The sequence below is a fragment of the Pongo abelii genome, chromosome 5 (assembly GCF_028885655.2).
Source record: "Pongo abelii isolate AG06213 chromosome 5, NHGRI_mPonAbe1-v2.0_pri, whole genome shotgun sequence".
Lineage (NCBI taxonomy): Eukaryota > Metazoa > Chordata > Mammalia > Primates > Hominidae > Pongo > Pongo abelii.
In genome coordinates, this window is record NC_071990.2 from 62556785 (window position 1) to 62570900 (window position 14116).

A 14116-nucleotide genomic window follows, 5' to 3' on the forward strand; every position below is an offset into this window, starting at 1 on the left:
TCATATCAATAATGCAATCCCATTCACAGTGGCCACAAAAAAACTAGAAATACAGTTAAACAAAAAGGTGAAAGATCTCTATAATGAGAATTACAAAACACTGTCTGAAAGAAATCAGACAAGACACAAACAAATGAAAAAACATTCCATGTTCATGGATAATGAAAGAATCAATAGTTTTAAAATGGCCATACTGTTCAAAACAATTTACAGATTCAATCCCATCCCTATAAAACTACCAATGATATTCTTTACAGAATTAAGGAAAACTATTCTAAAATTCATATAAAACAAAAAAAAAGAGTCCAAATAGCCAAAGCAATCCTAAGCAAAAAGAACAAAGCTAGAGGCACCACATTACATGACTTCAAACTATACAACGCTACAATAACCAAAACAGCATGTTAGTGGTACAAAAACAACCACCTAGACCAGTGGAACAGAACAGAGAACCCAGAAATAAAGTCACACATGTACAATCACCTAATCTTCTACAAAGTCAAAAAAACAAAAACAAACAAACAAACAAAAAAAACAGGCAATGGGGATAACTAGCTAGCCATATGCTGAATATTGAAGCTTACACTTTCTTCATACTAGTTACAAAAATAAACTCAAAATGGATTAACGACCTAGATGTAAAATCCAAAACTATAAAAACTTTGGATGATAAACTAGGAAATAACATTCTGAAAATAGCCCCTGGCAAAGATTTCATGACAAAGATACTAAATTCAATTGTAACAAAAACAAAAATTGACAAATGGGTCCTAGTTAAACTAAAGAGCTTCTGCACAGCAAAAGAAACTATTGATAAACACACAATCTACAGAATGGGAGAAAATATTTGCAAACTATGCATCTGACAGTGTTCTAATATGCAGAATCTATAAAGAACATAAAAAATTAACAAGGAAGAAACAATCCCATTAAAAAGTAGGCAAAGTACATGAACAGTCACTTTTCAAAAAACATACAGGTGGTCAAGAAGCATATGAAAAAATAAGAAACTGAATTGACGTGATCCTGGATTGTTAAGGTCTCCAGGTACCTGGAAGAAGCAAACATACATCCTTTCTTGAAGAAAACATCATCCTAGGCCTCAAATTATCCCTGCAAATAATTCGTCAATATAATGTTTGGTATATAATAAAAATAATGTTGCTATATAAAAAAAAGAAAAAAATGCTTAACATCACTAATAATTAGACAAAATGCAAATCAAAAGCACAATGAGATACCACCTCACACCAGTCAGAATGGCTATTATTAAAAAGTCCAAAAATAGCACATGCTGGTGAGGTTGCCAAGAAAAGGAAATGCTTATACACTGCTGGTGAGAATGTAAATTTTATCTGCCACTGTGGGAAGCAGTTTTGCAAGTTCTCAAAGAACTTAAAGCAGAACTATTATCTGACCCAGCAATCCCATTATAGGATATATACTCAAAGGAATATAAATCATGCTACCATAAAGACACATGCACACATATGTTCATGACAGCACTATTCATAACAGCAAAGAGACAGAATCAACCTAGATGCCCATCAATGGTAGACTGGATTTTTAAAAAATGTGGTACGTATACACCATGGAATACTACGCAGCCATAAAAGAAGTTATCATGTCCTTTGCAGCAATACAGATGGAGCTGGAGGACATTATCTTAAGTGAGCTAATGCAGGAACAGAAAACCAAATACTGCGTGTTCTCACTCACAAGTGGGAGCTAAACATTCAGTACACATGGACACAAAGAAGGGAACAATAGACACTGGGGTCTACTTGAGGGTTGAGGGTGGGAGTAGGGTGAGAATGGAAAAACTACCTATCAGCTACGTTGCTTATTACCTGGGTGAGGAAATAATCTGTACACCAAATCCCCATGACATACAATTTACCCATATAATAAACCTGTGCATGTACCCATGAAACTAAAATGAAAATTAAAAATAAGTAATTGCTGTGATTCTGAAACATTTGCAAATGCAAACAATAGATGTACAACATCTATTTCTCTATTAATCTCTTTTGCAAATAAATTTTATTGTGTATTTTAGAGGTACACAAAATTATATTATGGGATACATATACAAAGTAAAAAAGTTACTTAAGTGAAGCAAATTAACATACTCATCATCCGAATAGTTGCCCATTTGTTTTATTTGCTTTTGTAGGCAAAAGCAGCTAAATTCTACTCATTTAGCATGAATCACAAATATGTCTATTAATTTTATTATAAAAATATAAAGCCAAATAAGAAAAACTGCTCAAAATAATTTAATATTAAAATATGACATATTTCCCCAAGTTAAATTATTAAATGTAAAGTACCAGGGCTAGATAAATCATTCTTAAAGAGCATTTTTATAATTTTTATAAATTAAATTTTAAACTTCATTCAATTTCTTGTAGTATTCAACTAAGTCAGCAGATTAACTTGAATTTGGAGAGTAACTGAAACACAATCTATCCAAAAAAAGTCATGTAGTAAAGTCTTGAGAAGGCCATTTCCCCAAGAATTCCCATAGTCATTTATTGCTCTTTAAGAGGACTGTGTCATCATCACATTAATTATTGGTACAAACAGACAGCAGTTGTCAAGGAGATAAATGGTTCTGAGAGAAAGCTGTATTATAAAGGAAGTCTTTCACCAGTGTGGCTCCCTGAAGGATAAATCACTTTTTATTATAAAAGATTAAACTTTAAATCCATAAATACTGTTGTGTTCTGCTTAACAGCTCACAGTGTTACACCACATCACACATTTTACAGCTCATAAATGTACATCAAATACAGCTGAAGTTTAGTGATCATAATCTTAACTATCTCACTGATATTTTTCTAAGAAGTAGACAATTCTAAGAATTGTCTACTGAGGAAAAAAATCACAACTTTTGTAATAAAACATGGTTTGTTTTCAAAAGATTATTAAATATAATAAGATAGTTTGTTTTCAAAATATTATGATTTATTGTTGTACTATAAAAACAAGAATAGGTAGGTCAACTTTGATAAGTGAGTATAAATCTGCTTCTCAGAATTTCACTCTTTTTCTATAAAAAAGCTCTAAAGTTCTCTTATGTGTGGTAATTAGGTGAAATGAATATTCCTTTAAAAATAAAGGAGTTTGGCAGGCTATTCATAATTTAAAGAAATGGTAAATTTTCTCAAGCATGAATTGTTATTTGAGACTACCCCATAAAACTATTATATTAACCATCGAGTGTTATCATTTTTCACATTCTTCCACATCTAACATGAAAAAGTAATGCAAATATGTGGGCATGATCAGTCAAGTTAAAAATGTAATGGTTCACCAAAAATGAAGAATCTAAAATTATAGTAACTGCACTAAAGATTTCCATCTATAACAGAAGCATGACCTTGAGCAATTCATATTTTTTCAGTTGCCTCATCTATAAAATAAAAGTTTTATATATTTTGTGATTTCCAAGATTAGTCCCAGCCTAAGCATTCCATGATTTTAAAAATTACAAGAGAGACAATTGTTTGCTGGTGATCCGTGGTCCACGGCAGTTAAGAATAAGCAGTTTTATTGTTAGAGCATTTTCTTATACATTACAAAATAAAACTTCACACAAAAATTTGACATCATAGAATATTCTTATTTCGGTATTCATCATTCTGAATCAAACATAGATCTGGTAATAATCAGCATAAAACCACTCATATGGGAACTTGAAGAGCCATCAAGACTTTAAATGCCTTACATACCTTGCCAGCTTAATTTGATCAGAGACCATAGAACTACATTTTTATTTAGAGGCAGGTATTAAGTCTGTCATTGACTTTCCCATATCCAGACATAAAAATATGTTATTCCAAGAAACATCATCAAGTTATATACCATATTTAAATGTATGATTTATGAAAAGAAACTTCTATTCAAGACTATAACTGGTTAACTGATCAAGTGAAAAAGGATACATTATTCTTTATACTCCAACATATTTCTACCTTATTTCACTACTATGCAAATTTTTCATGTACATTTCTAAGACTGCCCAATTTAATATTCAAGAGAACATGATTATGAAGCAAATCTAATAAAGTTTATTTTAAAAACATATACCTATGTAACACAGCTTTCTTGCAATAGAGTCTAGCTCAAAAAAAAATTGCATGCCCAAAATACTTCATCTCAAAGATAAATTTTATGGTTTGCTGGGCTTTAACAATTTTATCCCTGTCTGAAATAATTGTAGACAAAGCATCTAGTTAATTATATTTATTAAAGTTCATCATATCAGAAGACAATTGGTAAACCAGAGCATTTATTTCTGTAATCGTTACTATTAGGATAATTACATGGTCCTTGCTTCACATTCACTCTTCAGAAAGTAAATTATCAACTTGAATCTTTGAGTTTACATTTTAGTTTCCTCCATTCATTTGACCAAAAAAAATCCCTCTGTTTACCCATTGAAATGTATGAATATAATTGATAAAACCATGCCACTGAATGCTATCTTTTATAATCAATGATCTATTGGTGAAAAAATAGTTTAAAGAAAGATGTAACATTAAGAACGATATCATAATTATTTTATGAATAAACTTTGATTATAGAAGACTATAGGTTATAATCTAAGAGTCTAATAACCACCATGTGATTTTCTTAGATATATTAGTAATAATTCCCTGCTGATTTTCTAATGTTACATATTTAGTATCATTAATTCTACTCTGTTTTATAATAAGGATATACATTTTAACATGAACCAAAGATAATCAAGTGGGTGTACATATTTGGAAAAATTGATATTTATATTTTTAATGAACGACTAAAATATCTGATTATGCCTTCTACATTCACAGAACAAAAATGCTGTAGCCTTCAGTTGAAAATTACCCTCATGATTGCACTTTCAAAAGTTTTCCTTCCCCTATGTCTGTATCACGTGCTTGCATATACTTACATTATGAAGCTTCAAATATTTATTTTATAAAAGTCAATAAGTAAAATATCATCTTATTTTATCATTTTTAAATCAATTCTATGAGAACAAAGTATATATGGTAGTACCTTTGGATATTGCTTGACAGGAATCAGTACTCTTTCTGAGAGCTTTATGTTTTTGTTGCTGATGACATCAAGATACTTCTTTTCTTCGTCTTCCTTTTTTCCATCAGAACCTTGAAACTTTTCAATTTCTGGAAGAAAATCACAAGAAGAAAACAAGTGAAATGAGGAACCATGTTATCATAAATATGCTGAAAAATGTTATCATAAATAATATTCATATTACTCCTCTTCTCAAATAAGATTTTGATGAATACTGATAAAAGGCCTGAAACAGCATCTCGCCAACAGTTATGTGAATGCTGCTACTGTATCTAAGAGAACCTCTGTCAACTCAAACTAAAAAGTGATAATTGAAGATGTGACTGTGTCTTCTGTGAAAAAACTGATGAATTTAATTAATTTTTAATATCTTCAAACACAATAAAAAGGTAATATATGTCCTTTGACTATTTAAACTATTTTAGCAAACTTAATTTTTTCCAGGAGCAATAAATAGAACAAAATACATTTTAAGGATATATGCTTTATTTTTACTCAGAATTATTCCTAAGAAAATAAAAATAATTAAAATGGTAATTATTCAGTTGGCTAAAATAGGTAGTAAAGAGAAATTGCATGATATTTCACAAGGAATTATAGAAAAGTCATATCAATGATTAAATCTATAAATGCTAACATTTGTATTCATCAATAAGATATTATCTATATAGGTGTTTAAGAAAAATATTAGAATATTACCAAATTTGATATTTTGGAGCATACTTATCCACTCCTTCAATTTTGAATCAATTTATTCCATAAAAAATGTTAAATCTCTACTAGGTACCAAAAATACAACAGAAAACAATAAAATGTCTCTGTTTTTATAGACTCCATATTCTAATGTGGAAAATGAACAGTGAGAAAATGAATATATGGGCACGCATACAGTTATGGCTGGGGGCAAATAATAAACACAATATGCTGTTAAGAATACAAAGGAGACTCAAGCAGTGGCTATTACTTCAGATTTGAAGGGTGATATTTGATCAAAGCCCTGAATGATAGAGAAGAATAAGCCATGAGAAGACTGAGAAGAGCTTAACAGTCTGATGAAAAACAAGCTTTACTTGCTCTTGGAATAGCAAGAAGCAAGAAAGCCTGTGTGGCTGAAGAATAGTGAATGTGGAAAAAAGGCTTGATAAGTGATTATAGGACAGATCATGTAAGAACTTGTAGAATACATGGTGTTTTCTGCTTTATATTGTGACTGCAATGGTAAGCCTCTGGACCACTTTGAAGAATAAAGGAAGGCAGCCAGATTGTATTTTTATTTTTAAAGATAACATAGTATGTAATATGCAAAATCAATCACAGCAGAAGGCAAGCAAACAAGGAAACCAGCTTAGATTTGTCTAGTTGAGAAACGAGGCTGACAAAGTAGGAATGAGATGTTAAAAGACTGTGTAGTTACTACTAGAGTCATCTCATGCAATGCACTATGTAAAATAAGTGTTTTGGAGAATTATTAAAAATTCATTTTAAAAATTACCTTTATGTTTTTAATATAGTTATTATTATGACCATAACATAATCAGTAAATATTTATTTTTGTTCTTTGCTCTTGGTCAATGTACTAAAATACTAACTAAGATAAGAATGTGACAGTGTTTTACTTTTGTTATGGATAGAACAAAACATTCTATTTTTGTTATTTTGGAGTAGAGAAAAGGTGATGATAGTTATTAAGAATGAACATATTTCACATAAATTTATTTATATTGCATTTTACAACAATTATCTTTTAAAGGTCTGACTACTTCCAAAGGTAAGGGGAATATATATTTTATCTAATAGTTTTGTTCTTTGTTATTCTATCTCTAACTAACATTTTTACCCCAAATGTTTTCAAATGGCTTAAAGAAAAATTCCTAAAACATTTCAATTAGTAATCTTTTCGCATACTATTTATCTGGGCTGTGTGGAATTTAAAACGATTATTTTGGAGTAATATTACATTACTTACCCAGATAGTACCTGAGTGAAATCTACACTGCATAATTTTTATGAAGTCATTTATAATCATCTTATCAGTTACATGGTACAATTTCCCTAAAGACAAGTATCTTGAACTAAACTGAATTGTTTGAAAATAAGTTACATGTCTATAATTTCTACTTAGTGTGATAACATCAGATTCCTACATTCTACATGGAAGTATTAACAAGTCACTTTAACTAACTGACTCTTTAAACTGAAAATCACTTTATTCCAACCTTTCAATCCCTTATATAATTATTACAACCAGAATTATGATAATTGCAAAGAAAATCCATTTATCATGTCGTCTGATACTAAGAATAAACTTTTGATCACTGCCCTATGGGTGCACACACCTACATAATGTCATACTTTGTAGCTTGCTGAGGTAATTGTAATGTGGAACACAGTGAAGAAGCTGACTCGATTCCTGATCTATAATACATACGGCTTCTCCCTTGTTACTTTTTCATAAAAATATATTGAATTTGTCTGAAATTATTTGCTATCCACAAAACTATTACCTTAGGCTTTTTTAGACATTTGCAATTTGATTAGGCCAGGATTAACTCTAATAACCTTTCCATCAAGAAATGGAGTTAAATGAAATAGCATTTCCACTGCTATTTCTGTTCAATTCTACAATTTTCTTCTGAAGTTTTTTGGTATTATTTTGCCCTCCTAATACTTTCAGGGAGTTATCTTGTCTTCTTTGGCATATGTCCATGACTAATAGATCAATACTTGTATTTGTCAAATGCATAGGAACAAAATGGTATATGCCAAACTTGCCTGAGTTTAAAACCAAAGAAAGCTTCATCCATGTCTCTGCGAAGGACATGAACTTATCATTTTTTATGACTGCTTAGTAAACCATCATTCTCAGCAAACTAACACAAGAACAGAAAACCAAACACCACATGTTCCAGAGATCCAGAACAATGTGGGGATGCCCCATCTTACAACTTCTATTCAACGTACTACTGGAAGACCTAACCAGAGCAATTATGCAAGGGGAAAAAAAGGCATCCAAACAAGAAAAGTAAAAATAAAGATATCTGTTTGCAGTTGACATGATCTGATATGTAGGAAACCCCTAAAGACTTCACGTAAAAACTATTAGAAATAATAATTGAATTCAGTAAAGTTGCAAAACATAAAATCAACATCCAAAAATCAGTTCCATTTCTATATACTAGCAACAAACTATCCAAAAAAGAAATTAAGAAAACAATCTAATTTATAACAGCATCAGAAAGAATAAAACACTTGGGAGTAAACTTAGTTAAGCTGGTTAAAGACTTGTACACTGAAAACCAAAAGCATTGATGAAATAAATCAAAGAAGACAAAAATAAATGAGAAGACACTTTATGTTTATAGATTGGAAGAATTAATGTTGTTAAAATGTCCATAATACCCCAATAACCTAAAGATTCAGTTCAATCTCTGTCAAAATCCCAATGACATTTTTTACAAAAATAGAAAAAATAATCCCCAAATTTATATAAAATGATAAAAGAACTTCAAACGGCCAAAGTAATTTTGAGAAAATACACAACTGGAGACATCACAGTTCTCAATTTCAAAATATATTATAAAGTCATAGTAATCAAAACAGTATTATACTTGCATAAAAACAGAAATATAGACTAGTGGAACATGATAGGGAGTCCAGACATAAATCTATACATGTATGTTCAATTGTTCTTTGACACAGGTGCCAAGAATGCACAAGGGAGAAAAAAAGTCTCTTCAATAAATAGTGTTGAGAAAACTGGATGCCCACATGCACAACAATAAAATCGGACCCTTCTTTTACACTGCATAAAAAAAAAATCAACTCAAAGTGAATTAAAGACTTAAACATAAGACCAGAAATTGTAAAACTCCTAGAAGAAAAAGGGGTAAATGCTTCTTGACATTAGTATGGGGAATAATTTCTTAGCTATGACCACAAAAGCATAAGCAACAAAAGCAAAAATAGACAAGTGGGATTATATCAAACAAACAGTTTCTACACAGCAAAAGAAACAGTCAACAAAATGAAAATGTGACCTACAGAATGGAATGAAATATTTGAAAACCACATATCTGATAATAGATCTGATATCCAATATACATAAGGAACTCCTACAACTTAATAGCAAGAAACCAAATAATGAATTCAAAATTGGCAAAGAACCTGAATAGGCATTTCTCCAAAGATGATATGCAAATGGACAATAGCAATATGAAGAGATGTTGGACATCACTAATCATCAGAGAAATGCAAATCAAAGCAACAATGAATTATTACTTTACACCTGTTAGGATGGCTATTATTGAAAAAAAAAGTTGGCAAGGATGTGGATAAAAGGGAATCCTTGTACATTATTGATGAAAATGTCAACAGGTGAATCCACTATGAAAAACAGTATAGAGATTCCTTAAAAAAAATTAACCTACCTTGATTTTGTATCCTGAGATTTTGCTGAAGTTGCTTATCAGCTAAAGGAGATTTTGGGCTGAGACAATGGGGTTCTCTAGATATACAATCATGTCATCTGCAAACAGGGACAATTTGACTTCCTCTTTTCCTAATTGAATACCCTTTATTTCCTTCTCCTGCCTAATTGCCCTGGCCAGAACTTCCAACACTACGTTGAATAGGAGTGATGAGAGAGGGCATCCCTGTCTTGTGCCAGTTTTCAAAGGGAATGCTTCCAGTTTTTGCCCATTCAGTGTGATATTGGCTGTGGTTTTGTCATAGATAGCTCTTATTATTTTGAGATACGTCCCATCGATATCTAATTTATTGAGAGTTTTTAGCGTAAATTGTTGAATTTTGTCAAAGGCCTTTTCTGCATCTATTGAGATAATCATGTGGTTTTTGTTGTTCGTTCTCCTTAAGCTGATAAGCAACTTCAGCAAAGTCTCAGGATACAAAATCAATGTACAAAAATCTCAAGCATTCTTATACACCAATAACAGACAAACAGAGAGCCAAATAATGGGTGAACTCCCATTCACAATTGCTTCACAGAGAATAAAATACCTAGGAATCCAACTTATAAGGGACATGAAGGACCTCTTCAAGGAGAACTACAAACCACTGCTCAATGAAATAAAAGAGGATACAAACAAATGGAAGAACATTTCATGCTCATGGGTAGGAAGAATCAATGTCATGAAAATGGCCATACCGCCCAAGGTAATTTATAGATTCAATGCCATCCCCATCAAGCTACCAATGACTTTCTTCACAGAATTGGAAAAAACTACTTTAAAATTCATATGGAACCAAAAAAGAGCCCGCATCACCAAGTCAATCCTAAGCCAAAAGAACAAAGCTGGAGGCATCATGCTACCTGACTTCAAACTATACTACAAGGCTACAGTAACCAAAAGATCATGGTACTGGTACCAAAACAGAGATATAGATCAATGGAACAGAACAGAGCCCTCAGAAATAACGCCACATATCTACAACTATCTGATCTTTGACAAACCTGAGAAAAACAAGCAATGGGGAAAGGATTCCCTATTTAATCAATGGTGCTGGGAAAACTGGATAGCCATATGTAGAAAGCTGAAACTGGATCCCTTCCTTACAACTTGTACAAAAATCAATTCAAGATGGATTAAAGACTTAAACGTTAGACCTAAAACCATAAAAACCCTAGAAGAAAACCTAGGCATTACCATTCAGGACATAGGCATGGGCAAGGACTTCATGTCTAAAACACCAAAAGCAATGGCAACAAAAGCCAAAATTGACAAATGGGATCTAATTAAACTAAAGAGCTTCTGCACAGCAAAAGAAACTACCATCAGAGTGAACAGGCAACCTGCAAAATGGGAGAAAATTTTCGCAACCTACTCATCTGACAAAGGGCTAATATCCAGAATCTACAATGAACTCCAACAAATTTACAAGAAAAAAACAAACAACCCCATCAAAAAGTGGGTGAAGGACATGAACAGACACTTCTCAAAAGAAGACATTTATGCAGCCAAAAAATACATGAAAAAATGCTCACCATCACCAGCCATCAGAGAAATGCAAATCAAAACCACAATGAGATACCATCTCACACCAGTTAGAATGGCAATCATTAAAAAGTCAGGAAACAACAGGTGCTGGAGAGGATATGGAGAAATAGGAACACTTTTACACTGTTGGTGGGACTGTAAACTAGTTCAACCCTTGTGGAAGTCAGTGTGGCGATTCCTCAGGGATCTAGAACTAGAAATTCCATTCTACCCAGCCATCCCATTACTGGGTATATACCCAAAGGACTATAAATCATGCTGCTATAAAGACACATGCACACATACGTTTATTGAGCACTATTCACAATAGCAAAGACTTGGAACCAACCCAAATGTCCAACAATGATAGACTGGATTAAGAAAATGTGGCACATATACACCATGGAATAGTATACAGCCATAAAAAATGATGAGCTCATGTCCTTTGTAGGGACATGGATGAAATTGGAAATCATCATTCTCAGTAAACTATCTCAAGAACAAAAAACCAAACACCGCATATTCTCACTCATAGGTGGGAATTGAACAATGAGAACACATGGACACAGGAAGGGGAACATCACACTCTGGGGACTGTTGTGGGGTGGGGGGAGGGGGGAGGGATAGCATTAGGAGATATACCTAATGCTAAATGATGAGTTAATGGGTGCAGCACACCAGCATGGCACATGTATACATATGTAGCTAACCTGCACATTGTGCACATGTACCCAAAAACTTAAAGTATAATAATAATAATAAAATTTTTAAAAAATAAAAAAATAAAAAAAATTAACCTACCATATGACCTAGTCGTTATGGTCTGAAAGTTTGTGCCCCCACCAAATTCATATGTTCAAATCCTGACTCCAAGATGACAGTATTAAAAGGTTAGGCCTTTGGGAGGTGATTATTTCATGAGAATAGAACCCTCATGAATGAGATTCATGCTCTTTTAAAAGGGGCCTGAGGGAGAGCCCCCAACACAACTTCCACCATGGGAACACAGCTAGAAGGTAAGGAGACAGCTACATGACAGCATCCACAAAACAGAAAGTGGGCCCCTACCCAGATACTGAATCTGCCAGCACCAAGATCTTGGACTTCCTAAACTTCAGAGTTATGATAAATAAACGAGTAAGTTAAGGGAGCTCATTCACCCCTTCAACAATGTGAAGACACAAGAAGAAAGCATCATCTATGAAGCAGGAAATAAGCCCCCACCAGAAACCAAACCTACTGGATCTTGGAATTTTCCAAGATTTTGGATTTTCTTGGATTTTCCAGCCTCTAGAATTGGGAGAAATAAATGTTTATTGTTTGTAAGGCACTCCATTTATGGTATTTTATTATAGCAGTCCTAACAGACTAAGAGACCATAAATTTATACATGAGGAATCTAAAATAGTCACACTCATGGAAGCAAGAAGTACGGTGATGACAGGGAGTGAGAGAAGGAGGAAACAGGGAAGTGTTGGTTAAGAGATACAAAGTCTCAGCTGTAAACAATAAACAAGTCCTAGAGATCCACTGTACAACATAGTGCCTATAGTTAACATTACTGTATTGTTGGCTTAAAAATTTGCTAAGAGGGTAGATCTTCTATTAAGTGTTTTTACCACAAAAATAAACAAATGTAGTGGGAGGAAACTTTTTGAGGTGATAGATATGACTATGGTATTGGTTGTGTTAATGGTTTCATAGGGGTATACTTCTCTCCAAATTCATCAAGCTGTATATATTACATATGTACAGCTTTTTGTATGTCAGCCATATCTCAATAAAGTGGATGAATTTTTTGAAGGTTTTGTTTTTTGTTATTTTGTTTTGTTTTGTTTTACAATAAAGGATTATAGAAAAATAGGAGATGCAATTGCCTGGACTGGCAAGTCATACTATATAATTCTTTTATATTAAGAATGTTTCTTCATTTTGCTGAAGCTTTTTCAAAAATATTTTTAATACCTACCCTATATGTATAGTTTAGTATAGTCTATAACTTCAAAACTCAATGTCAATGTAAAGATTATTTTGTACTCATTCTGAAAATATGAGTAATATTTCAGTGAAAGGAGCTATTTGAATCTGTGAATCTTTACCTTGTCAAGTTACTTTCTTTTTTTTTTTGATAAAAGGTATTTTAATATGACTCATTACTATTCCTTTTATTATTATTATTATTATTATTATTATACTTTAGGTTTTATGGTACATGTGCGCAATGTGCAGGTAAGTTACATATGTATACATGTGCCATGCTAGTGCGCTGCACCCACCAACTCGTCATCTAGCATTAGGTATATCTCTCAATGCTATCCCTCCCCCCTCAAGTTACTTTCTTAACCCATGTGATTTTTTTCCTGCAACGAAATTCACAATTCCTGAACTAGCTATACTAAATGTTTAACACTGGCTTCCCTCACACTTCTAGTATTTATCTGACCTCAAAATAGAATTTGCTTACGATTTTAGAACCCTTAATAGCTACAAAATTAACATGTTAAGATTGTGTCTGTATTTTGATGCTTAACACAAGTTATTTTGTTGTGATTATATTTCTTTTTACGATTGGCACATTGTTGAGGCTCATATTTTTAAATATATATGACATAATTACATATGCACAAGCACAGAAATCACAATTATCTGTTTATATTTTAAGTTGGATATTTAAGATGGATTTTTAAATCATATATTTTCCTCTAAAGTCAAAATTTATGTAAATTTAAATAAATGAATTGTTTCCCAGTCATTTCAAACACAACATAGCGCTATATAGAACTAAATATTAAATAGTACTAAATATATACATCAAGGACCAATTACGTAGAACTATTTTTGCCTAATTTCTTTATAGAGGGTGAATTACATGGTCTTCCAGATATTTATATTCCTAAAATTAAAAATAAAGAGAAGAGACAAATTTACAATATGTGCAAACTAGAAGTTTCTAGTTCTATGGAAATTTTCAGAATCCAGATACATTTAATTATTGAGAAGACTTCAAAAATAATCTTTTGATACTATATAAAAGA

At 32.2% G+C, this 14116-nt stretch overlaps 1 protein-coding gene across 11 annotated transcripts in view; it reads right to left on the reverse strand.

Moving 5' to 3' along the window:
* The window catches only part of KHDRBS2 (KH RNA binding domain containing, signal transduction associated 2), a 651287-nt gene that overhangs the window by 527871 nt on the left and 109300 nt on the right, over positions 1-14116 (reverse strand). For all 11 annotated transcript variants that reach the window (XR_002915471.3, XR_008526227.2, XR_008526228.1 and 8 more), the window contains exon 2: positions 5050-5177. Coding sequence is in view for 4 of the 11 variants with exons in the window: in XM_024248863.2 (XP_024104631.1) it covers positions 5050-5177 (128 nt within the window). In the remaining 7 variants the exon portion in view is untranslated. The remainder of the gene's footprint in view (positions 1-5049; positions 5178-14116) is intronic.